At 38.8% G+C, this 24,770-nt stretch overlaps 1 protein-coding gene across 1 annotated transcript in view; it reads left to right on the top strand.

Moving 5' to 3' along the window:
- The window catches only part of Usp26 (ubiquitin specific peptidase 26), a 43,950-nt gene extending 19,732 nt beyond the window's left edge, over nucleotides 1-24,218 (top strand). Inside the window, exons 7-8 of the mRNA XM_032889540.1 lie at nucleotides 10,014-10,088; nucleotides 20,797-24,218. Of these exons, the coding sequence (XP_032745431.1) occupies nucleotides 20,873-23,347 (2,475 nt within the window). The 5' untranslated portion in view covers nucleotides 10,014-10,088; nucleotides 20,797-20,872 and the 3' untranslated portion in view covers nucleotides 23,348-24,218. The remainder of the gene's footprint in view (nucleotides 1-10,013; nucleotides 10,089-20,796) is intronic.
- The last annotated feature ends 552 nt before the right edge of the window (nucleotides 24,219-24,770 follow it).

The following is a 24,770-nucleotide window of genomic DNA, read 5'->3' as shown; positions in this document are numbered from 1 at the left end:
GTGTAGGAAAGTGCTGGGTGTTTCACAGCTATCTTCCTACCTTCTTAAAGGAATGTCTTCTAAGATACGGTCTGCTGTATCCCAGCCTGGTCTCAGACTAACCATGTGGCAAAGGATAACTCTGAATTTCTGATACTTCTGCTTCTACCTACCAAGTCTTGGGATTAAAGATCTGTATCACCATGCCCCACCAGATTTATATCTTACTTAAAAAAATTATGTATTTGTGGGGGAGGACCATGGATAGCCAAAAGGTAGCATACAGATAGCTAGCTATAAGACCTGAGTTACCACTTTTTGATAATTATATCCTGGGGATTATTTTCATGAAGAGAGAACCAAGGTTTTCTGCAATGAAAGAATGTTGATACAGCCTGAAAGCACATCACTTTTATATGGACTAAACTGTCACCTCAGACATTTATGTATTAAAACTCTAACCTTCCAATGTGAGCATCAAGGGGTGATTTTTAAATTAATTAAGGTTAAATGAAGTCATGATGCTGGGTTTATAATTCTGTAAGATTGATGGCCTTATAAAAGAGAAAGAGCCCACTCTTTTCTCCACCCTATCCATCTTGCTTTTTTCCTTTCTCCTCCCCTCCCATTCTTTCTACTACCACATACTTACATACACACAAGGCTATGTGAGGACAAAGGGACAATGTGACCATGGCTGTAAGGAAGAAAGGCATCACAAGAAGCAAAGTCGTATAGCATCTTGATCTTTAGTCCCCAGCATGAGAACGGTGTGAAAATGCATTCATTGTTGCCTCAGGCACCCATTCAGTCCTCAGGATTGTGGCACCCCAGCACATTCTCCAGCCTCTCTCACAGTGAGAGCGGGAAGAGCTCCAGAGGACGGCCCACATGTTCAATCACAGATAAGGACATTCCCCATGTGGAAGCTTCATGTTTACAATTGTTTAAAGGGCAATTGGCTTGTCTCTCCGGGTTTTAATAGGATGGCATTTTACATAATAACTCAATTTTGAGGCTGAGTCTAATCTTTATGTGTAGGGGAAGGTTGCATTCTTTGCTTGTGATTTACGTCACCTGACACCTACTGTAATGACTTCCACTGCAAGGGCCATTGCTATGGCTTTGCAGCTTCCATTCATCACTGGCAACCTTCTGAGAGCTGGGTATCCCATTCAATCAGGAACCTAGTGCTGTGCATAATTAATTACATCCGTTTCCCCAATCCCACCAACTGCTACACATCAATTCTCTGAAAACTAAGTGAAAGCAGTATTTTTTTTCTCATGCCTTCTTCCTCAGTAAGTGCAGATTTAGCTGCATGTACAATCAATCACTGGAACTTTGAGCTTTTTTTTCTTTTTTTTCTTTTAATTTCAAGTATTCATGACCATGTCTGTGTTGAAAATTGCAAATGGATTCATTTGAGGATGTCATTAGTACCTGAGCTCCCTAAGTAGCTGCTGGACTCCAGGTCAGTCTTTGAAGCTGCATGGAGTTCAGCCATCTGCATGTGAGCAGACGCAATCTCCGTGATTGTCTTTTAGGACTATAACAGATGTTGTAGCTGATAAATAACACCTATAATTTAGTGTCAACACTGTTGTTCAATGATGGTATCTAAAAGCCAGGAATTCTGTCGGCTAGGCTGAATTGATAAGCATAAAGGGTAATAGAATGTAGGACTGTGATTTCAAGGGCAAGGTTTGCTATGATTATGTAGGCTGTATCATTAGACATTATTACACCAAATAATTTATTCAAGTGGATGGTCTTCAATTTTCAAGTCACTCAGATTCTGTGTGACTGATAAGAACCTTTGTTCATTATGTGCAGAGAAGAAGAAAGGTACATGGAAAGCTTGGAAAAGGACAGAATCTTAAAACCAACCGAGCCCCTAATGGATTCCACATAATGTTAAGACACTATTATGTTAAGAAGCTCTCTGCTTTCCTTATAAAGGTCTCTGAGCATATGTTCCGTTAGCCATTAAGGCAGAGCAAGGCAAGACGGCAATTTTGACTTGAATTCTCAGTGCTGTAAAACTATTGTGTGAATCTATTTCAGTTTGGGGTATGGAGGATGATGGTGTCTCAATGCTGTTTGTATCATTAAAAGTCGGGAGGGAAGATGTAAAGGGAATGGGAAAGAAGAAGGTGAAAAAAGTTAATTGGAGCTGTGAGACCACAGACACTCCCACCCAGTCAGCCATATCTGTACTTGAAAAATTAAAGGCTGTCCAGAGGATACAGTATGAGTCACTTCTTGAATCTCTGGAAGGCTGTTAACCTTTTGCCCACTTGTAGGAAGCATAGTCCCTGGAATTTAGTTTAATTCTCTATTGGAAAGTAGAGAGCAGGGTCAGGCAGGCATTCTTGGATTTTATCCAGGAGAATTTAGTTACTAAAATAACAGAGCCCCATTGCCCAAGCTCTTCCCCAGGCTAACACAGTTTCTTGCACTTGCTGCCTTTTGTGCTGCTTTCTGTTTCTTGATGCCTACCTTCTATCCTTTCACTAAAACACAATAAAAAAAAAAAAAACTCCAAAGGTAGATTGGGAATAAAAGAAACTCTGTACTTAAATAGGAGGCTTGAGTTCCAGTCTAGGGAACTGGGGGACTGTGGAAGATTTGTAGTCTTGACTCAAATACTGATGTCCTTTCTGATCTCAATGTCCTTATTGGGCAAACTTAGCAGTGAGGCTAATGATCTTTCATTGTCTATCAACACCTAGCATTTCTAAGTCCTTTTATGTTGACTATCCTCAGAGTTCCCTGCTTTGGGGCCCAATTGTGGAGGGAGGTGGATTTACTTACATCTCTGGAAAAGCACTAAGTATACTCCTGAATTTTCACATGAAAAATTAATCTTCATTTTAAATTTGCCTCAGGTATGAAGCTGTCTCATATCTGCCATAGGAAAATTAGCCCTCTACTTGCTCTAAGAATGTTTTCAGAAAATAGGCTCATAGTATTATTCATGGTTAATATCTTCCTCTTAATCCTATATCATTGGCTGCTTTAAGTATATTTTACATTAATTTACTTGTGTATGCCTGTGTAGACACACATGCATAGACATATGCACATACATGGGCACACATGCTACCATGAACATGTAGAGATCAGAGAACCATCTAGGAGGGTAGTTTCTCTCCTCCTGCAATGTGGGTTCCAAGGTATCAAATCATAGACTGTCAGGCTTGGCAGTAGGCACTTTTCTGCTGTGCTCAGCTATCTTGCTAGCCCATCGTAGCAGTTTGTGTTTGCTCTCTCTCTTTCTCCCGCTCTAGCTCTCTTTCCCCTCTAAATTCTTATTGCTCCTCTTAATATCTTTTATTTGGTATGTGTTTTCCTAGAGATTGAGCCTAGGGCTTTGCAGATGCTGACTACCCTACTGCTGGGCTACACCCTGCGCTTTTACCTTTTGTCTCTGACAGGATCTCATGAAGTTGCTTGAGCAGCCTTGTATTCACTCTACCCAATGTGGGCATCGAACTTGCACTTCCCTTGTCTCAGGCTCCCAATTAGGTAGCATTATAGGACAGGACTGAGACATCAAGATTGCCAGTATGGGTCACTCTCAACAGAAGGTGTCACAAAGAAAAACAATTCAAATTAGGTATAAGGAAGTAAGGGAATTCGTGTCATATAACTTAGAAGCTCTCAGATGGCACTTAGTATTATTTGGACTATTTCCTTTGTGTCACAGCTGTACTTTTTCTTTTTCTGAGTCATGGCTCTCTATGACAGAGAGTTCCCATATGAGCAATTAAAGAAAGAGCTCTTTGTTCCTCTCCTATTGAAGACGCTCATAGATTCAGAAGTTCTGGTTCTTCTAGCATGGCTACAGCACCTATTTTTTCACTGATTTTGGTAGATTGGCCCTACCACAGTGATAATGCTGAGCTCTGCCTACAGATAAACAAAAAAAAGTCAGCTTAGACCTCTGATATTACTAAATGTACATGCAGTTCTTATTTTCCTGGGACTCTTTGTTCAAACCACTTTAGACCTCAGCCTGAAATCACAAACATACTCATTCTCTCTCCTACTTAAAATAAGCAAAGCGTCCAGTCAGGTTGAAGTTTCTAGTAATATCTGTAGTGGCATTTCTTGTGTAAATTGTAAAATGTAAGTATCCTTTAAGAGGAATAAAAGGTCGTTTTACCCCAAATCACTTTTTTGGTAGACACAAATGTATTTACTCCTTTTTCTGAGATTTCATGTGGTTCTGAAGCTCTCTAAAGATGGAGACCCACTATGTTCAGTGGATCACACATATGACAACTGATGATACTTACAGATTGTGATCTGAGTGATAAATTTCCTTTCCCAGTCAGGCATGCTGCCTGAATGCCACCTTTTGGGTAACTGACTGTATAACTGTCCTCCAACCTTTATTGAATTCAAGCACCATTGCCATGGAATAGTTTTTTTCCCCATATCTTGAACCCACTAAATTCCACAGTGTAGAGAGACATGTTTCAGCGAATTCTTTCTATACTGAAAGGGGTGTTACCTGATCTTGCAAGGTGTTTCTTGATTTCCTACTGTCTTATTCCTGATGATGCATATCACTTTTCTTTTACTTCATTTGTATCCCTTTGTCACCCCCATCCCTTACATACTAAAGCAATCAACAGTGTGAAAAGGAGAATTAAATAGAGGAATGGTAAGGAGATCAAATTATTGCAAAGAACTCCAGAAGCTTAAGCAAGTGGGATCTTATTCTATCTTGGGCTGTCAAACTTTCTGTTTAAGGCTTCTTCCCAACATGAGTGTGGGACTAGTGGTTTGCAATACCACTTACACATGTTAGACTTCATATGAGTAAAAAACATTTATTTCATAGTTTTCCAACTGCAGGGGTGTGTGTGTGTGTGTGTGTGTGTGTGTGTGTGTGTGTGTGTGTGTGTGTGTGTGTGTGTGTTGCTACTTGTCACAGTACAAAAACCATGGTATTAGTAAATTTGTTCCTTATGTAGTAGCTCAAGATTATTGCAAACGACTGATGCCCTTGTGACCATTCAGTTTACTCCTCCATTCTAAGGTTGTTAGCATTCCAGTTCAGTTAATGTAAAATGACTTTGACACTCATCACTGGGGCTCAAATGTCACGGTCTCTACATATTTCATGGTCAACTTAACGAACAAATGCTATGCCCGTAGTTATAGTTGACCCAGTGACATCTTCAGGGAACCATATATGTAAGTAGTCTTTTTAATGATTTCATTTCATCTTTGTTCAAGTCTCATGAGCTGTGAGTAGTCCTTATTTTGGTATATACTATATGTTTAACTGTCTTCTCTATCACTTGTCTATTCCAGTTTCATGACTATACTTAGCTGGTTAAAATGGAAAACAGAAATGGTAAATAGCAAAATGGCTCCTTCTAGTCATGTCTCTCTCTTTTCTTTTTTTGGATTAAACTCAGTAGACAAGTGTCTGTTGACTGCTGTGTTACAAGCCCTCCTTGTCATGGAAGAGGCGTTAGAGATGTGGTAGAGTTGGGTCACCTAATCTTCAGTATCTGTCACTTGGAAGTAGATACATTTTCTAAACCTGAGAGTGTGTTAAACTTATGTCTACTATAGTCTTTTATAGATCATATATTATCCAGTATAGTAACTATTTACAGTTATTTTCAGTTATTTAGGCTATTTCACAAATAAATAAGACATGATGCACCGATTGTTTTATTATTTGCATGCATGTATACAAGTAGCTCCTATCTTACTTTCTAGGTTAGGTCGGTGCTTCCTCAGATGTTATCAATCACCTTGTGGCTGTAGCTAGAGGTGAAAATAATCGCCAGAGAGTAAATATCACTTTTTCTCCCCTAGATTACATTGCTAACTACTTTCATATAATGAAATCACCTTACTACTGAAAACTACATGCTTGACAGCAATCCACCACCTCAGCACATTAATTCGAACATGTAAAAAATCCTGAGTATTTGTGTCACCACACTAAAAAAATGATCCTTACCAGCAAATCATTCCCCTAAGGTCCATGTAGCCTCTCTGTATGGTTTTATCCCCATAAAATCTCACAGAGAAGGCAGTAGCCAAGCAGCATAAGCAACTAAACATTGAAAATATCTTGGACCCTTTCAGAGATCCACTTTCTTTGTTTACACATATCTATCCAGAAGACAGAAGTAGACAAGGGACTAGTGAATTCTGAGGATAGATATGTTGACTGTGTATACTGATAGCAAAAGACTACAGGGGAATGTGATCAAATCAGTCATTTATTAATGGCCTATTTTCATCTTTTGGGAATGAAGTACTTGGACAGATTTTTATGGTACAAATTTTGTGCTTCCATAAGGGGCATAGCCTGTTTCAGTGTTTGAAAATTACAAAATCAACAGTCCTAAATGAAAAAGGACATTAGAAATTTCTGAAGACAACTACAGTAGAAATTATCTAGCACAACTCACTGTCAGTTCCAATGAGAAAATTGCAAGTTCTCAAAGAAGTTTTCATTAATTCCGACCTTTGTGAAGAGTCACTGAGAAAATTGATATATTATTGATTAACCTATTCTTATGAGTGCGTTTTTCTTCCTTTTCCTCTTGTATATTTATATGATAAGTGACATATCCAATACAAGCCTATGTAATTACTACGAAACTTCTCAGGGGTAAGCATATGTGGGTCACATTTCAAGTGTTTTGTAGAGACAAATAGACTGTAAAGGAAAGAATCTGTGTGTTTCTTGATACTGTTGGCTTTAAATTGGCACCAGCTATATGTCAATATTCAGTGTTATTTGTGATATTTGCATAGTCACAGTCATGAAAAACAAAAGCCATGAGGCATGTAATACAGAAAAGCTCCAAGCCAAATTTTTTGGAATGGATCCACATCAAACCCTGAAGAACTTGATAGGAAACCTAAATGCAAGCCAATCCCATCATTGTGCCCTATACATAAATTTTCTTTTTTAATTATTGCTCTTTTCTCATATATTACATCCTGAACACAGTTTCCTCTTCTTCCTTCTCTTCCCTGAAGACTTTCAGCCTCCTCCCTCTTCCCCTTAGAAAAGAGCAGACCTCCCAGGGACCCGAACCAAACACAGCATAACAAGCTACAATAGAGCTAGGCATATCCCACCATATCAAGGCTGGACAAGGCAACCCAGTAACAGGAAAACTGTCTGACAAGCACACTAAAGAGTCAGGGACACATCCTATTCCCACTTTGAGGATTGCCAAAAGACCACCAAGCCGCTTAGCCATGCTTATATGTAGAAGACCTAGGTCAGACCCCTACAGGCTCCCTGATCTCTCAAGTTTCCATGAGTCTCCGTCAGCTGATTCTCCAGGCTATGTTCTTGTGGTATGTCACTGACCCTTTTGGTTCCTCCATTTCTTTCCCCTCCCTTGTATTCTTGGTTTTTAATTAAAGATATTAAATATTAAGGATATTTCAAGATACATGAAAATGCAATGAACAAAGTCAACTTTAGATTTTTTTTTTTCCAGATCAAAATGCAAGGGCATTTGGAAGGCATTCTGATACATTTTTGTTTGAGTCCTGGTGGCACTTACTATATTTCCAGGTTCATTTTGCAAACAGTGGTTATATAAAACTCTTCTCACAAAGTTTTAAACCTGGAATGTGTTTATTCTCAAGTCACATGAAGATGTAGACTTGCCTGCCCTCTTTGCCTTGGCAAGGAAATGCTGCAGCGCCCCCTTGTGTCATATGGAGTCTAAAACACCCCTGATTAAACCCCACTCATCTCCTAAAAGTATCTTCTTGCAGCTTTGGCGGTAGAGGTAGACATGACTATAAAGTCACGTATGAAGGAATCCTTGTAAGATGTTGTGTTCTGCTAGATAAAACCTGGTACTTGCTCACAGCTCAATTGGAATAAGCCTTTACTTTTTATTGGATGTTTTATTTATTTACATTTCAAATGTTACCCCTTTTCTTGGTTTTCCTTTTGCAAACCCTGTATCCCCTCTCTCTGCTTCTATGAGAGTGCTCCTCCAACCCCCACCTACCTGCCTGCTCCTACCTCACAGCCCTGGCATTATCCTACATTGGCGAATTAAGCCTTCACAAGACCAAGGGCTTCTTCTCCCATTGATGCCAGACAAGTAGCGTCCTCTGCTACTCTTTTCAAAATTGTCCTAGTGGTCATAGATGTTCCACAGATGCCATTGACCCAAGGGAGATTATTAGAATAATGGATGGACTTAATTCTTATTATCACAGGCTGTCTTTGTCTGTTTTTCCGTACTCAGACTTTTCAACATCCTACTTTGAACAAAGCATATGGTATGAAAAAAAAAAATCTCACAATTTTTCTTAGAATTCCCCTCAAGATGGGATGCTCAAGTTTGGGGCATAAATCCAAAGTCAGTATCTGTACATATGTCACCATCTCCTTCTTGCCTCTTTTAGAAGAATTGTGCTTTATGGAACAGGAACCTAGAGTTATATGGGCTTTGAAGTTGTTGCCGTGGGATAGAGCCTAAACCTTTTTATGTTGGTTAGTAGCTCTATTTAGTCAGATGTCAAGGGTATATATTAGCAAATGTAGCAAAGAACAGTAAGGACAAGAGAACATGTGGACTGTTGGACCACAACTGATAGTTCTGCTGAGCAAAGACCATTAGCATGGGACATCATATAAAACTGTGGTTAAAGGTCAATCTGGGGAAAATTGTAGTTAGATGAGTTTGCACACAAAGTTTAAAATAGGAAACTGTGTATATAGGAGTTTTGGGGAACCCAAGGAATCTTCTTGAAGTGGCAGTTAAGGTTGGTTTACCTTGAACTGGCTACGGTCCCACCTTTTGTTCACCTTATTGAATGTTAGAACCAGTGAATCCCCATACGAGATGGTTCTAAAGCTTTTTTCAATTCAGTATTAATTTGAACTACTGGTCTTATTTTAGATGCCTCTGAAACCTGATTACCTTCATTATTGCCTAGATCACATGCTTACTAGTAAGGTTTTTTTAACACCAAACTAACTGCCCACAAGACTTGGATTCCTGTCTATACTCTGTATCTCTGAAAGAAGTAAAACAGGCCATGTTTTATTCCCTCCATCTTTAGTCTGGACTATGATATTTTTAAGTTTCATGTTGCCTTGTTGTCAAACTTTGTCCTAGGCCTGCCTTCTAGTTTTGGGGTTTTTTTTTTGTTTTTTGTTTCTGTTTTTGTTTTTTTGTTTTTTGTTTTTGTTTTTTTTTTAGCCTTTGGTAATTAGAGAATGTGGATTCCCATTATTGACAGGCACATATAAATTATTTGTTTGTGTTTTTTAATACCACGTCTTAACTAGGGTTCAACATATTTGCTAGGGAAGTAGCAAGTTATTTTCTGGACATACTTTTGCTCATCTTATTTGATGGTTACTGGTCCATTGTGATTCTCCTCCACTTTGGGACAGAACATGTTCCCTTGTTGCTGTGGTTTCTCTGTGTTTTCTACTGTCTATATTCATCTAATAATTGGGTGTTAGTCTAAAATGTCCATGGGATTAGAATCATGCAGCTAAGACAAGGGAGAGAAAAGAGATGAAAAGCCCATAAAAAAAGTTGATTTCTGATGCTAGGCTAGATGGCTAATACAGAAAAAAAAAAAAAACAACAACAAAGATTGGCTGTTAGCTGATAAGAAAAATGAACAAGATCCTTTTTCCGTTTAGCCTTGTGTATATTTGACCTTTTGTTTTGCAGCTGTCAGAGTGGCCTAATGACCAACATGTTGTGTTTAAGAAACAATTGTCAACAGTCTGCATAATCAAATGTGTATAATACCACATTGGTAGTATGTGTTTAGTAAAATGATTGGAAGAGAGGATTAGATGTAAATGGGGTATAAGTTTCAGATAATTATTTAGATATAAAGACTGCAAACATACCATGTAAAATCACCAATTTTCTTATTTATTGTGAAGAACAAGTTAATTTCTGCACTTTGTAATACTTAAAATCCTGTAGGTATGCATGTTTCCAAGACGTTTTAAACTCACAGTATGTCTTCTGTCCTAATAGGTTGTTCTCCCTTGGCATACATTGCTGAGTTGGAAAACTGCTTCACTTGCATTTAGCGTTCAGCGCCATTTTCTGGTAAGTTGAGTTTTCTTGCAATCTCCTGTACCCTTAGAATGGGCCCAAAAGGCATCTCTCTTGGATAGTCACCTTTTACTGAAACTTCCTTTGGCATGATTTCTTCATGGGTATGTGTTCTGGTTTTCTTCCACTTAGGACATAGGATATTATTTCTGAGACTTGGTCTATATAACCCAGACTGGTTATGAATGTCCTGTTTATCTGAAGGTGACTTTGGTATTTTTTATTCTCCTGCCTCTCCTTCCCAAAAGTTTGGATTACAGGCATGAACTCATACACTTTGGAAACCAATGTGGTATTCTTGATTCCCTATATATTCTGTGCATTGGGTATGGAGGTACAAAAGTGCTGCTAGAGTATCAGGGAAGTGAGGGTCATCCCATGTGGCGATGTTCTGTGAATTTAAGGCAGGGAAAACCACACGTGGAAATGATTTAAATGAAGTGAGACTTGAATAGTTTTTTTTAAAGAAGTAAAATTAAGACAATCAGGAGAACGTTTTAGGAATTCCAGGCAGAAAGGAAATAATATAAGAGGCTGGGTCTCAGTCTCATCAGCATGACCCAGGTAAAAGAAAGCCAGGAAGGATAGTGCCTATTTACAACCCTACAACTAGAAAGGCAGAGACAGAAAGATCCCTGGGTCAGCCAGCCTAGTGTAGTGTGTCACCTATACCAGTGAAAGACTCTGTCTTAAATACAAGGAGTGGTTACACAGCCTTAAATCCCAGCACTTTAGAGTCAAAGGCCAAGGGATTGCTTGGTGTAAGTTTGAGGCCAGCCTGGTCTACATAGTGAGTTCTAGGTCAGCATGAGATTCATAGTAGATCCAAGTCTCAAAAATAAAAACAGGTTGGGAGAGATGGCTTAGCACCTAAGAGAACTGACTCTTCTTTTAAATGACTTAGGTTTGATTCAATACACTATACGCTACCTCAAAACTCTGCACAACTTCAGTTATAGGGGATTCCAACATCTTTTTCTGGCTTCTGGATACCAGGCATACATGGTGAATAAATATGTGTGCAGGCAAAACACAAAATAGTAAAAATGTTAGAATATAGTGGAGGGTAGGTGGCTCCTGAGAAACAACACTCAAGGTTGACCTTTGACCTCCACACCCACTCATACACAAACAGCACCAATCTCTTCACACAATACAAAAAGAGAGAAAATACTATGAGACAATGAGATGGCAGACAGCACACAGACTCTGGGAACACAGAGATTGGCTTTTATTTAATTAATACATTTTCCCTTGGACTGCTGTTCTTTGTGTTACATGCTCAAACATGTCTGAGAGAGCAGGAGCTTTTAACTGACTTTTTTTTTTTGTTTGTTTGGCCCATAGTCGACTAAATATGAAAAGGTATTCTGGTTAATAAGTGAATAAACAAATACAATAGTTAGAAATAAGGCCTACAAAATACTAGGATGATAGGTTACAGTAGGGAAAGCAAATGTCAAGAATTTTTCTTGTGCTGTATAATAAATACATGCTTTTTCGGGAGAGAACATTCTTTAATGAAATAATCATTTTATTTTTTGAAAATTATCTATGCATTGTTTTCAGCTATGTCTTATTAGGAGCACTAACAAAATCATTTTCAAAGAATGAAAAAAAAAGTGTTCTGCCAAATCTCTCTCATACAGTACAAAGCTTAAGTAGTTCATAGAAACAATTTGCTAGTCTAGAGAATTCTTCTATTTTGGTCAGGGCCTCCTATGGAGTGATTTATGTGCAGCATGTGTCAAGAGGCAAAGTAATGGCATTTCTCTGCTGTACAATGACTTGGATGTGTGCTGAGTGTGGAAATGTACCTTTAAACCAGACAGGCAAGAAGGAAATCTGTCTTGATCCAATCATTTTGAAGAGCCATGCACACTGAGGCTGAGAACAAACATAATGACTAGATTTAATTGCTAATTCTCTAGAGGCAGTGTACCTCTTGATGTGTTGACCTTTAACCCAAACTTGAAGGGTAGCAAAAAGGAGAGGGTGGTTTCTTCTCTCATTTCATCAGCTCTCACTTGTCTGCCCCTTATACCTGATCCCGTCTGCTTTCAACCCAATCCACATACACCTAACATTCAGCTTTGTCCTCTGTTCTCGTTGCTTTCTTCCAGCTTGGGGGACAGGTTGTGAATGAATAGAAAAACACAAAGGAAAAGGAAAAGACAATAGGAGAAGAAACTATTTTAAGCTGTTGATGAGTGCTAGAAATACAAGACAGAATTACAGCTAACGAAATAAGAGAGGTTCTCCATCAACTAATATTATTATAGCTCTGGTAATTTATGGAGCATGTCCCTATATATATTTTAATATTTTACTATGTTTCATGTATTTTGTGTATGTGTGATTATGTGAGCACATGGATGTATGTAAAGTGTGGCAGCAAGTCCTCTTAGCAACTGAGCCATGCCCCAGGCCCACATTTTCCTTTATTTAAGTTTTCTGTCCTTGTGTTACTTTTATTTTTGTGTAGGTGTGTGTACATTTTTTTTTCTTTTTCTTTTTTCTTTTTTTCGGAGCTGGGAACCGAACCCAGGGCCTTGCGCTTGCTAGGCAAGCACTCTACCACTGAGCTAAATCCCCAACCCCAGGTGTATGTACATTAAGTCCAGGTATCCACATTGGCCAGGATATAATAACATCATATCCAAGCAGGTGGAGTTAACATCAGTTGTGGGCTACCTGATATGAGGTCTGAGAACTGAACTGGGTCCTCTTTCCAAAAGCAGTAAACATTCTGAACTACTGAGACGTCTCTATTATTTCATCATTTTAAAAGTCCATGTTTATGAGCATACACTTCTTTATTCATACAACTCTGCTGTGTGTGTGTGTGTGTGTGTGTGTGTGTGTATTTACTTTGGAATGAGTGGAAACAACAAGTTTTTAAAATCTTTTCTTAGTTTTACATGTTGCACCAGGACAACTAAGTGTCTAAATGTCACTGGAGAAAACCAAACTGATGATTGGCCCATGATACATTCATGCACATTCATGCCTATCATACATTCATGCCTATGAGTCTGAGGCAGCCCTGTGGCTGGGAACTGCTTAAGGTTACCAGACCATTTGCTTTCCTGCTCTTCTACAATGCCTCCAGCACTGTCTTTCACTACAGATGTCTTTATAATTCTCCCTGAAAAGGAATTTTGTTTATTCTTTTCTCCTATCTAGCACACAGACTCTGTCATTATCATTACCAGGCTTCACAAGTCTGAAGAAAGCCTACCTCATTACCACTGGTATAGTTTATGTGTTTCCTTTTCTGTTCTTTGAGGAGGCTGCTCTCTATATTCTCCCATCTACCCCCACCCCCCCTCCTGTGTGTGTGTGTGTGTGTGTGTGTGTGTGTGTGTGTGTCTGTCTGTATCAGTCTGTGTGTCTGCCTTGGTCTGTGTGTCTGTGTGTGTTTACATGGGCACTTGTTTATGTATATATGCCTGTTGTATATTTACAAATGTGGGTTAACCTCAGGTATTGCTCTTCAAATGCCTCTCTTCTATTTTCAACCGCCTCTCAGGAGCATAGACCTTACCGATTAGACTAGTCTGCCTGGCCCCAGGGATTCTTCCTTTCTCTTTCACTGCTGAAACTACAAGTAGGCACCATCATGCTTAGTTTGGTATATGGGTTCTGGAGATTAAACCAGGTCCTTGTGTATGCGTAGCATACAATTAACAAGCTTGTCCACCCATCCACAAACACCTTTTCTTTAATAATTACCATCATATGTCTTATATGTTTTATGTATATATATTTTTGTTGGATTTTTTTAGATGCTGGGTACTGAACACTCGGCCTCACATACTCAACAAGCAATCTACTATTGAGCTAGATCCCTAACACTGTATGTAAATTTTCAGCTCTGCTACAATGAGTTTAGTAAAAGCCTGGTTTTTCTATTTCTTTATAATATTATTTACCCACAATTATGCAGTGCTTTTCACCATTCTATATCTAGAACATCTATAGATATTCTATATCTATATTTTTTAATGAATTAATGGATGGATTAATGCAGAGTCACTTTTAAAACTGTTCATGGGTTTTTCAGAGTGCACCTTCTCATTTACCAAACCCAGCATATTCATGGACATTTCCTGCTCAGATTTAAGGCACACTAAGAAATTGTTAGCGGAAGTCTTTTACTTAGATTGTCTTGGGAGACCCAGTGTTCTCTATTAATTATGTATGCTCATTAATTATATTGTATCTAGAATCAAAGTCCCATAGAACGGAATCCTCAAAGACAGCTTTGATGATTTTTTTCAGTACAATTAACGGAATCTGATAATGCCACTAGCATTTCCTAAACTCACTTAGATACTCGTCATTTAAAATAAATGCAAATTGAACTTGTTTTCATTTTCATGTTTTGCTTGGTCTCATTAGAAAAGATAGCCAGAAGTCTACATATATAGACTAGGTCACTACCTTTTAGAACCTTTATCATTTCTATCCAGTGAGGAAACTAAGCTGGGCTATACTAGCATATACTAGTTATATCTTTTCCCTATTATCTTAAATGTTTTCTGAATGTTCTGTAATTGAGCATTTGCTTGGCAGGTGTGTGAGGACTTAAGTTCAACCCAGAATACTTAAAACATGGGTGAAATATCATAATTAAAACTTATCATCTCTGCCACAGCACCTTCCACATGTTAACCTACTCACTGAGATAAACAAGTACTTGATTTTATTTCAGATAATCACAGTTTACTCATGTCAGTGAAGGAGAATAGACAAATAATACTTTCTCATAGTCATCGCTTAGAAACAACCTTCTAGAGTTTATCTACCTTCCAACAGACTCTCGTCTCTGAATTTTGGAATTTTTGAGACAGAATCAGAGTATGTTATATCTCAGACAATCCTGAAACTATATAGCAAAGGATGGCCTTGAACAGGAAGCAATACTCCTGCCTCAGTCTCCAAAATGCTATGGTTTTAGGCATAAGCCACCACACCTAGCTTGTAGACTGCTTCTTGTAAAAGATTAAACCGTTTACCTTTTTTTTGTTTGTTTGTTTTATTCTTTAGTCTTTTATTACAGTCTAGTTAACATTGTCCCAGTCTGTTCTCTGACTGTTCTTCATCCCATGCTTTCTCTCACCCCAACCCCATCTCCCAAGAGGATGTCTACATCCCCCTATCCCCGCCACACCAGACCTCCCCACTCTCTCAGGCCTCAAGTCTCTGAAGGGTTAGGTATGTCTTCTCCCACTGAGTCCAGACCTGGCAGTCCTCTGCTGTATATGTGTTGGGGTCCTCATATCAGCTGGTGTATGGTGCCTGGTTGGTGGCTCAGTGTCTGAGAAGTCTTGGGGGTCCAGGTTAATTGAGACTACTGGGTTGCCCTCCTCAGCTTCTTCCAGCTTTTCCCTAATTTATCCACAGGGTTCCCCAGCTTTTGTCCATTGGTTGGTTATAAATATCTGCATCTGACTCTTTCCGCTGCTTGTTGGGTCTTTCAGAGGGCAGTCATGGTAACTCCCTTTTTGTGAGTGCTCAAGAGCTTCAGTAATGGTGTCAGGTCTTGGGGTCTCTTCTTGAGCTGGATCCCAGGTTGGGCCCATCACTGGACCTCCTTTCCCTTAGACTTTATCCATTTGTCCCTGCCATTCTTTCAGACAGGGATAATTCTGGGTCAGAGTTTTTGACTGTAGAATGGCAACCCCATTCCTCCACTATATGTCCTGTCTTTCTACTCAATGTGACTCTCCCCACTGTAGGCCCTTTCATCTAATGTCCTTCCCTTTGAGTCCTGAAAGTCCCTCACCTCCCGGGTCTCTGGTACATTCTTGAGGTTGCTCCCCCATCTCCTACCTCCTGATTCCATTCTTTCTGCTGCCTCTCAGGGCTTCAGTCCTGTCCCCTCCCCAATATCTGATCACATTTCACTCTTCCCCTTCCTGTCACCTTTCCCTACCAGGTTCCTCCCTTCCACTCTCATCATATCAGCTGGTATATGCTGTCTGGTTGATGGCTCAGTGTCTGAGAGATCTTGGGGGTCCAGTTTAATAGAGACTACTGATCCTCCTACAGGGTTGCCCTCCTCCTCAGCTTCTTCCAGCTTTTCCCTAATTTAACCACAGGGGTCCCCAGCTTCTGTCCATTGGTTGTCCTGTGATTGCTTTCTTCCTTCCAAGTGGGATTGAGGTATCCTCACTTAGACCCTTCAGCTTGTTGACCTTTTTGAGTTCTATGGATTGTATCCTGGGTATTTTGTATTTTTTGGCTAATATTCACTTATGAGTGAGTATGTACCATGCATGTCCTTTTGGGTCTGAGTTACATCATTCGGGATGATATTTTCTAGCTCCATCCATTTGCCTGCAAAACTCAGGATGTCCTCATTCTTAATAGCTGGATAGTATTCCATTGTGTAAATGAACCACATTTTCTGTATTCATTCTTCCATTGGGGGACATTTGGGTTGTTTCCAGCTTCTGACTATCACAAATAAGGCCACTATGAACATAGTGGAACATGTGGCATGATATGGGGCATCTTTTGAGTATATGCCCAAGAGTGGTATAGCTATATCTATTTCCAATTTTCTGAGGAACCTCCAGATTGATTTCCAGAGAGGTTTTACCAGTTTCCAATCCCACCAGCAATGGAGGAATTTTGCTCTTTCTCCACATCCTTGCCCACATGTGCTGTCACTTGAGTTTTTGATCTTAGGCGTTCTGATTGATGTAAGGTGGCATCTCCGTTGTTTTGATTTGCATTTCTCTGATTAATAAGGACTTTGAATATCTCTTTAAGTGCCTCTCAGCCATTGGCGATTCCTCTATTGTGAATTCTCAGTTCAGTTCTATACCCCACTTCTTTTATTGGATTGTTTGGTTTTTTGGTTCTTGAGATCTTTATATATTTTAATTATTAGCCCTCTATTGGATGTGTGTTTAATAAAGTTTGTACTCAATCTGTAGATTGCTGATTTGTCCTATTCACCATATTCTTTGCCTTACAAAAGCTTTCCAGTTTCGTGAGGTCACATTTATCCTTGATTTTAGAGCCTGAGCCATTGGAAGTCTGTTTAGGAAATTTCCCCCTGTGCCAATGAGTTGGAAGTTCTTTCCCACTTTCTCATCTATTAGATTCAGCATATTTGGTTTTATGTTCAGGTCCTTGATTCACTTTTACTTGAGCTTTGTGCAAGATAACAAATACGTATCTATTTTCATTTTTCTACACACAGACTGCCAGGTAGACTGGCACCAATTATTGAAGATGCTTTCTTTTTCCCACTGTAAACTATTTGTTATCTTAAATTTCTGTTTTATAATGAACTCCATGAGAATGACGATGGTTTATTTAAATGATGAAGTCATTTATTTTCAAGTGTTTCTTCCTTTTGAAATCATGAAAGCATGAACAACAGAAGACGGAAATGCAGCATAGAGTGTGTGAATGTTTACAACACAGTGTAAATCCTGAATGCAGAATTATGAACCCAGGCTTTTGGAGGTTTCTTGGGCTTTATAGATATTGAGGGCAAATCTCTTCTTCAAGTTTTCCATAAATATGAGGCTAAGCCAGTATATTGTGGACTTGAAGTAGAATGTCAAGTACCTTAACACAGGAAGATATTCTGTGTCTGTCTTCTTATTTTCTCTGTCTCTAAAATACACACACATACGCATGCGTGTGCACTTTGTATTGTAGGTATGTATTGTGTCAAGTCCTAGAAATGGTACCAAAAAGGTATTTTTGTGGCTCCTTTGTTCTTATTGGACAGAAACTTCTCTTTTGTTGTGACTTGTGAACACTGGTGGTTTAATTTAAATCATTAAATATATTGATTCTTTCTATCCTTTGTGTTTATAGAGAAATGTTTTCACTCTTCAGCATTGAAAATATGTTCAGAATATCATAATGTGAAGCATAGCTCAATAAACACCTGAAGAAAGAACAATATGTGAAAACTAGTAAATTAGCAATGAAGCAACAGTTCTACTGGATGTTTTATTTTATTTAAAAAAAAAACAACAACCAGTAGCCAACTTCCAACTTCTGCCTATCTCATGTCATTCCTTCAGCCTTGACAGAGGTCATAAAATTTTGTAAGTTTCTGGCTATGCTTTGAGAACATCAGCTAGCCTAATATATTGTGTTTGCATTCAAGCAATCAAACCTGAGATACTTGAGTTTATACAAAATTCGATAAAAGCTCCTAGGTTTTCATAACTTTGACATGTAGTTATCATTGTAGGCTTTTATTCAGTTTGAGGCTAGCTGGGAAGAGAAATGTCACTATTCTGAGGCTTTCCTTCAGCTGCTTAGAGTGTGCACATAGTGGCTTGTGGAGAGCCAGCACTCTAGTTTAAAATCCGTTAAACAAGTCCAAGGCAATCCTTAACAGCTTTGAGACTTGAGATGGAACACAGAGCTTTTATGTTTAGCATATGCTGGAGAAGTGGCAGTGCTTATTAGACAGCTCACCTATTGGGCAGTAAAGATAAGCATTGGTCTTTTTCAAACTCAGTGAGGTTAAGGAAATGTCCTTTATTCAAGAATGAAGTGTATGTCAAACTTTAAGGAAATATTAAAAATGCAGGTAGTTTCATAAGCACATCTCCTGTCTTTTGTTTTGTTTTCTATGAGATATGGTCTCTATACAGCCCTGGCTATCCTATAACTCATTACATAGACTGGGCCAATGTCAAAACCACCTGCTTCTGCTTTCAAAGTGCTATGATTAAAGACTTGTGGTATTATGTATAACTTTTAATTGTTTTTTGAAGACAGAGAGTAGAAATACTAAAAGGACTTAGATTATTGTATCATTAGAAAGACAGAACACCATATTTTGGGAGGACAGTGTTTCCCTTATAGTTCATGCTGGCTGGAATTGTATTCTATTGTACTCTTCTATGCCTGGTTAATCTCTCTGTGTGTGTATGTGTGTGTGCGTGTGTGTGTGTCTGTGTGTGTCTGTGTTTGTGTATGTGTGTGTATGTATGTGTGTGTATGTGCATGTGTGCACACAAACTGATCTGGGGTTGTAGAAACTATGAAAGTAGATCTGAACGTTAAGTTGTAGGTTTTGTTGAATGTTTAAACAAACTAAAGAACAATGAAAACTGTTGTAGAGAGAAAATTGTTTAAAGCCTTACATAGCATCCACAGAACAACAGTGAACTGTACATAATCTAGAGATTTGAAATCAGATGTGGTGCATATCTTTAATCCCTGCACTCAGGAAACAAAAGCAGGTGGAACTGTGGGTTCAAGGTCAGCCTAGTCTACAGAGTAATTTCTAAGACAGCCAGGGCTATACAGAAAAACCTGTCTTGAACCTCCCCATCCCCAAATGTAGAAAACTGCTGCTATGCCTAAATGTTATATGGGAAGTTTTTGCTGTGATAAATATAATCATTATTTGACTTGGGACCCTGTGTACTTATTTATTTCTTTAATGTATATGAGTACCCTGTAGCTGTCTTCAGACACACTAAAAGAGGGCAGTGGATCCCATTACAGATGGTTGTGAGCCACCATGTGTTTGCTGAGAATTGAACTCGGGACCCCTGTAAGATCAACCCTCATCTCTCCAGCCCCTATGTGTACTTATACATATGTGTGGCCACAACTACTTCACTGAGCAAAACAGAAGTTTTCCTTGATTCTGACAGTTTGCTGAGTTAGCTAACAACATAGGGAAGACTAAGGGAGAATATTAACTATTTAGGAGAAAACACAACTTATAATGAATCACTGAACTTGTTTTCTGGTGTAAACATTTGTAGTGATGTCTAATATAATTAATTCAAAATTTCTTCCAGATTACTCTGGAATTTTTAAATTTCAGTAATTAAATATATCTGATCCTTCACTGGGTTTGTAAAAGTAATTTTAGATTCTGAGGATTGACAATGTTTTTTTTTTGGTTTTTTTTGTTTTTTGTTTTTTGTTTTTTGGTTTTTTTGTTTTTTTTTTTTGCATTTGAAGCATGTGCTATAACATACAGGTAAACTTAACGTTCCCCACTGGCTTTGAATAGAGAGAACCCACTTGATAAATGTGCAGAGCTGGCTACCAAAATCATTTTAGTTAGAAAGCTATTATTTTTAACTTTTGCAATGAAGGGTAAAATGTGTGGAATTTCCTCAGTGCCAAGTAAAAGAAGATGATGTAACTGGCACTGGAAGGAGGTAAGATAGATTTACTCAGTATCCCATATATGAATTTCTTTATTCATCACGAGGTAGCCATCTGCAGTCGGGCTATTAATGCTTCTATTTGCTTAATGACTTGGTTTCCATGTGAGTTCCTTCTGTGATGGAAGATTAGCACGTTATCTGTATATACACAAGATACTGTGCAGCTATGTCTTAAAAGTCATCTAAGGGTTTAGGATTTCCACTGGAAAGGTGGAATTTAATTAGAATGGAATGCAATATTGCAGAGGAAAGGAGATTCAGTGTATAGGAATGGAGTTTGGGTTTTATATAAGCATTTCTCTCAGAACTAAAAGAGCTTTTCTTGGAATTTTTAAAAATCATGTTTTGGGGTTATAATCAAGATTTTTGTCTTCTTACCATGGCTTTTTCTCCAATGGTGTTGATTAGTCACTAAAAGGTTAGAACCCAGAACATGAGTGATTTTTGTATAAAGTCAACATTAAAAAATAGTCATGGTATATAAAAAGTTACATACTATTTCTTTGTTCTCTCCTTAGGTGAACTTAGGAAACAAATTAAACCGTCAAGATTGCTAGTAACCAAGAAACGTGTGTTTATTTGCAAAGAAAAAGTATGGATCCTGTATTGATACATGCTCAAGTCCAGCTGTGGAGTGCAAAGGCAGGAATGTCCAAGTCAAGAAATGCATTCATTGAGACATTTATAGGCAAAAGGGAAGTTAAACTTATTCTCTATTTCAGCACTGGAAAGATCAAGGCTTTGCAACTATACAATAATATTAAAAGTGTGGTCCTTCGAACCTATGGCGAAGACCAGAATTACCTACATCTGACTTTTAAAAATAATGATTTCTTGTTTGTCGAGAAACTCACCACCATGGATGCCAGACGACTGAAAAGATTTTTGGACAAAATCTATCAAAGTAATCTTCGGGCAGCCAGGAGAAGTGATGAGAGACCTGGTGATCTTAGCATGAGTGCACAGGAGTTGAGCTCTTCCCCACCGGAAGGTCATCTGAAAGCAAGTAGTTTGTGCTTTGAATCAGCCAAAGAAAGCGAAATGTGCTTGTTTCGTCAGTTGCCTTTACTTCCGCCCTCATCAGCCTCACTTAATGCAGTAGGATTATTAGAATCACAGTTCATGAAGAGGAAAAGATTTTTTCTTGGTGCAGAAAAGGAAAAACAGAACCTGAAGGGCAGTACCAGAGAATTTGAGACAAATTTAGTAGTGTCCATATCTAATGAAAAGGGGAAAGAAAGGGGTGTGAGAGCGGTAGAAATCAGTAAGGCAGGGTTTGGATTTCCATTTGAGACCAACTATCCCGAGGAGGGTAGTGTGAATGTTCGTGATCTTAATGATCTCATTACAAAATTATTTTCACCATTACTGTTTGAAACGCACTATATTGAGAATGGGCTAAATTGGCATGAGTATATGGAGACATTTTTACTTGACCCAGAGAAATCATGGCAAGGCCTACCTAATGTTGGAAATACCTGTTACATAAATGTTGTATTACAGTCTCTATGCTCAATTCCGCTGTTTGTTAATGACTTATTCAATCAGGGCTTCCCATGGATTAAACCTCCCAAAGATGACTTTAACATGCGCTTGATGCAACTGCTGGTTTTGAAAGATATTTACAATGCAAGAACCAGACAAAAGTTACTTATAGGTATTACAAAAGCCCTCCCAATATTTGGTGAGGTCTTTGCAGCTGACAGGCAGAATGATGCTCATGAGTTTTTGAGTCTCTGTTTAGTTCAGTTGAAGGAGACTGTCCAGAGAGTAAACATGATGTGGCAATCTGAGAATGAATCAGGAGATTATTATTTACTTAAAGAGATTTTTGCTAATTATACTAGCATCAACAGAACACCTGTTTGTCCTGTTACCAACAATTTTGAATTTGAGTTGCTGAGTTCCATCTTTTGTAAAGCCTGTGGCCTGACTGTTTTTAAGAGAGAACCAAGTAGATATCTCTCTATCAACATTCCTCAAGGAATGAAAGACCAAAACATGTCTATCCAGTCCAGTTTAGATCTTTTCTTTAGGGCAGAGGAGCTTGAGCATAGGTGTGAAAGGTGTTTGTACAATAAATCTGTTGCATTGCACAAGTTTGGCCGGCTACCCAGGGTTATTATTGTTCACCTGAAACGCTACAGCTTTAGTGAGTCCCGGATAATGAACAAAGATGAGCAGCACATTGTTATTTCCAAGTACTTACGGCTGTCTTGTCACTGCAACAAGAACACAAAACCACCCCAGCCCCTTCTCCCAAATGAGCATGTTAAGAATCTTGACTTACTAAGACCCCTTGAAGAGTTGGGTTCAGAAATACTCAAATTATCAAGTAATTCAGGGAGGACCTCAAGATCCAATGTTTTCCCGACTGTAAACATCAGATCAGACAAGGAGTTAGAAGTACAAAATGGAAAGAGAGTCTCTGAAGTGTCGAGTGGGTCAGCGCAGCAGGAAGATCTAGGGAAAGGTGCAAATGTGGTCAGGTCAGAACTTACAAATGAGACTGAGACAATCAAACATGAGAAAGAGTATGTACTTAGTGATTTAGATTCTGGTAGCATCAGTGAGGAAAGATCACAAAAGTGCCAAGAGGCTGAGAAATGCAATAAAGAGGCACTTCCTCAAAGCTGTCCAAATCCAAGCTCCCAGGAACAGACAGAAAACCTTGGGAAACCCACAGTGTCACATACCCAGAATGGTAGTCTAAGTTCACAGGGCTCATCAGATTCCAGTAAGAGCCCTGGATGCAATGATGTTTTCGATAAGGCAAAGCCTACAAGCAAGGTGGAGCCACAGAAATTAAATCAAAAAGAAGATAACATTTACAGGCTTGTTAGTATTATCAACCATATTGGGAACAGTCCCAATGGAGGCCACTATATCAGTGATGCCTTTGACTTCAGGAAGCAGAGTTGGTTCACTTATAGTGATCTGCAGGTGACAGGTATACAAGAGGACCTTGTATATAAGGCTAGGCTTTCTACTGGATATGTCTTCTTTTACATGCATAATGATATCTTTGAAGAGCTCTTGGCAAAGGAAGCTAGCACGTCCAAGGGTTAGTAAGAGCAGCATACGCCTCACAGAACATGTCTACCCAAATGCCTCACTTAACCTAAAAATAATTAGCCCAGGACCAACACCTTAACAAACATTTAGAGAGAAAGTTCCTTTTCAACTGTGACCACATCAGTCTTATCATTACAGCTCATGCTAATGAGTGTTGTTCTCTCATACAAATTTGGAACTGTACCTTTTGTATAACTTTGTCAGAAAATTTATTACTGACAGTGAGATTTTCAATATTTGCTATGGAAGTTATATAACCCAAAATTGCCATTCTATTGATTAAAATGGCTTATTTGCACTCAAAAACATTCCAGTAAAAGGTACATTTCTCTCTGCCTTTCTTGGAGGGTCAGCTTAAGAAGTTATAATGAAAAAGCTTTTACATAACAGAACCAAAAAAGCACATGCCCAGACACACCACAGTTCAGATGAGTCTACCCAGCACTGTTACCCTAGCCTGCTGCTCTCTTGTTATCTCTCCATTAGAAATGGTTTAGTGTCCTAATTCTCTCCTGGCTTTCTCACACTGGATATCATTTAATGGTGGAGCTGAAGTGAGGAGAGAGGAGAACAGTTTTTGGCTTCACATATTGGGAAAATATTCAAAAAGGTGGGGAGGGCCACATTTCCCTTTTTTCATTTTTGAGGGTTTTCGTTATCACTGAACAGTGTTCTTACCGAACCCAGGCTTCGGTTATGATACTGTTGAGTCCACGTTCTAGTGTCTGTCTTTAGTTGTCTTTAATTGGGTTATTTTCTTAATAGAAAAAATTCTACCTCTGGAATTAATGTTGAAGGAGCTTTGCGTGTTCTCAGGGGTGACGATATCCTCTTGGAATGCTCTATTTGGGATGGTTGACACAGTCCATGTATTAACTGTCCAGAGTGGATCAGTTGAGAGCCTGCTGATAACACTGGAGCATCTAGGTCTGCAGATGTACCTCATCTGGATGATATTGATACTGCTTGAACTTTGATTCCACCTCTTCAGCAGCATTCTGATACTTCTAGGTGATGACTTTGTAGAACTCTGAGCTTCTCTCCAATCTGACCTGCTGCTCTTTGATAGAGCATCCTGCTTCCTTATCACCTAACCTTTTCTTCCAGCAGCCAAGCTGGATGCTTTGCCTTTGAGTGTTCCTCCTCACTGGATATCCTCACAAATAATAGCTCTGGTAACTGCTCATTGACTGCAGCCCTCTCATTCGAGGTTCCTGGCTTGCGTAAGGAATCTATGGTTTTTTTTTTTTTTTTTTGGTTACTCATAGGCTCCAATGACAGTTGCTCAAAAATGGAAGCACTATAAATGCTGTAATACCCCTGAGATCTTGAGAGAAAGTGAGAAAATTTTTTGTTCTGGTCAAATATATTTTCTCGCAATCAGATTCCTTTCACCACAGATTCTCTTTCTCATCCA

The sequence above is a fragment of the Rattus rattus genome, chromosome X (genome assembly GCF_011064425.1).
Source record: "Rattus rattus isolate New Zealand chromosome X, Rrattus_CSIRO_v1, whole genome shotgun sequence".
NCBI classification, from domain to species: Eukaryota; Metazoa; Chordata; class Mammalia; order Rodentia; family Muridae; genus Rattus; species Rattus rattus.
Note: the sequence above shows the minus strand (reverse complement) of the source record. Positions and strands in the feature narration are given on the sequence as shown.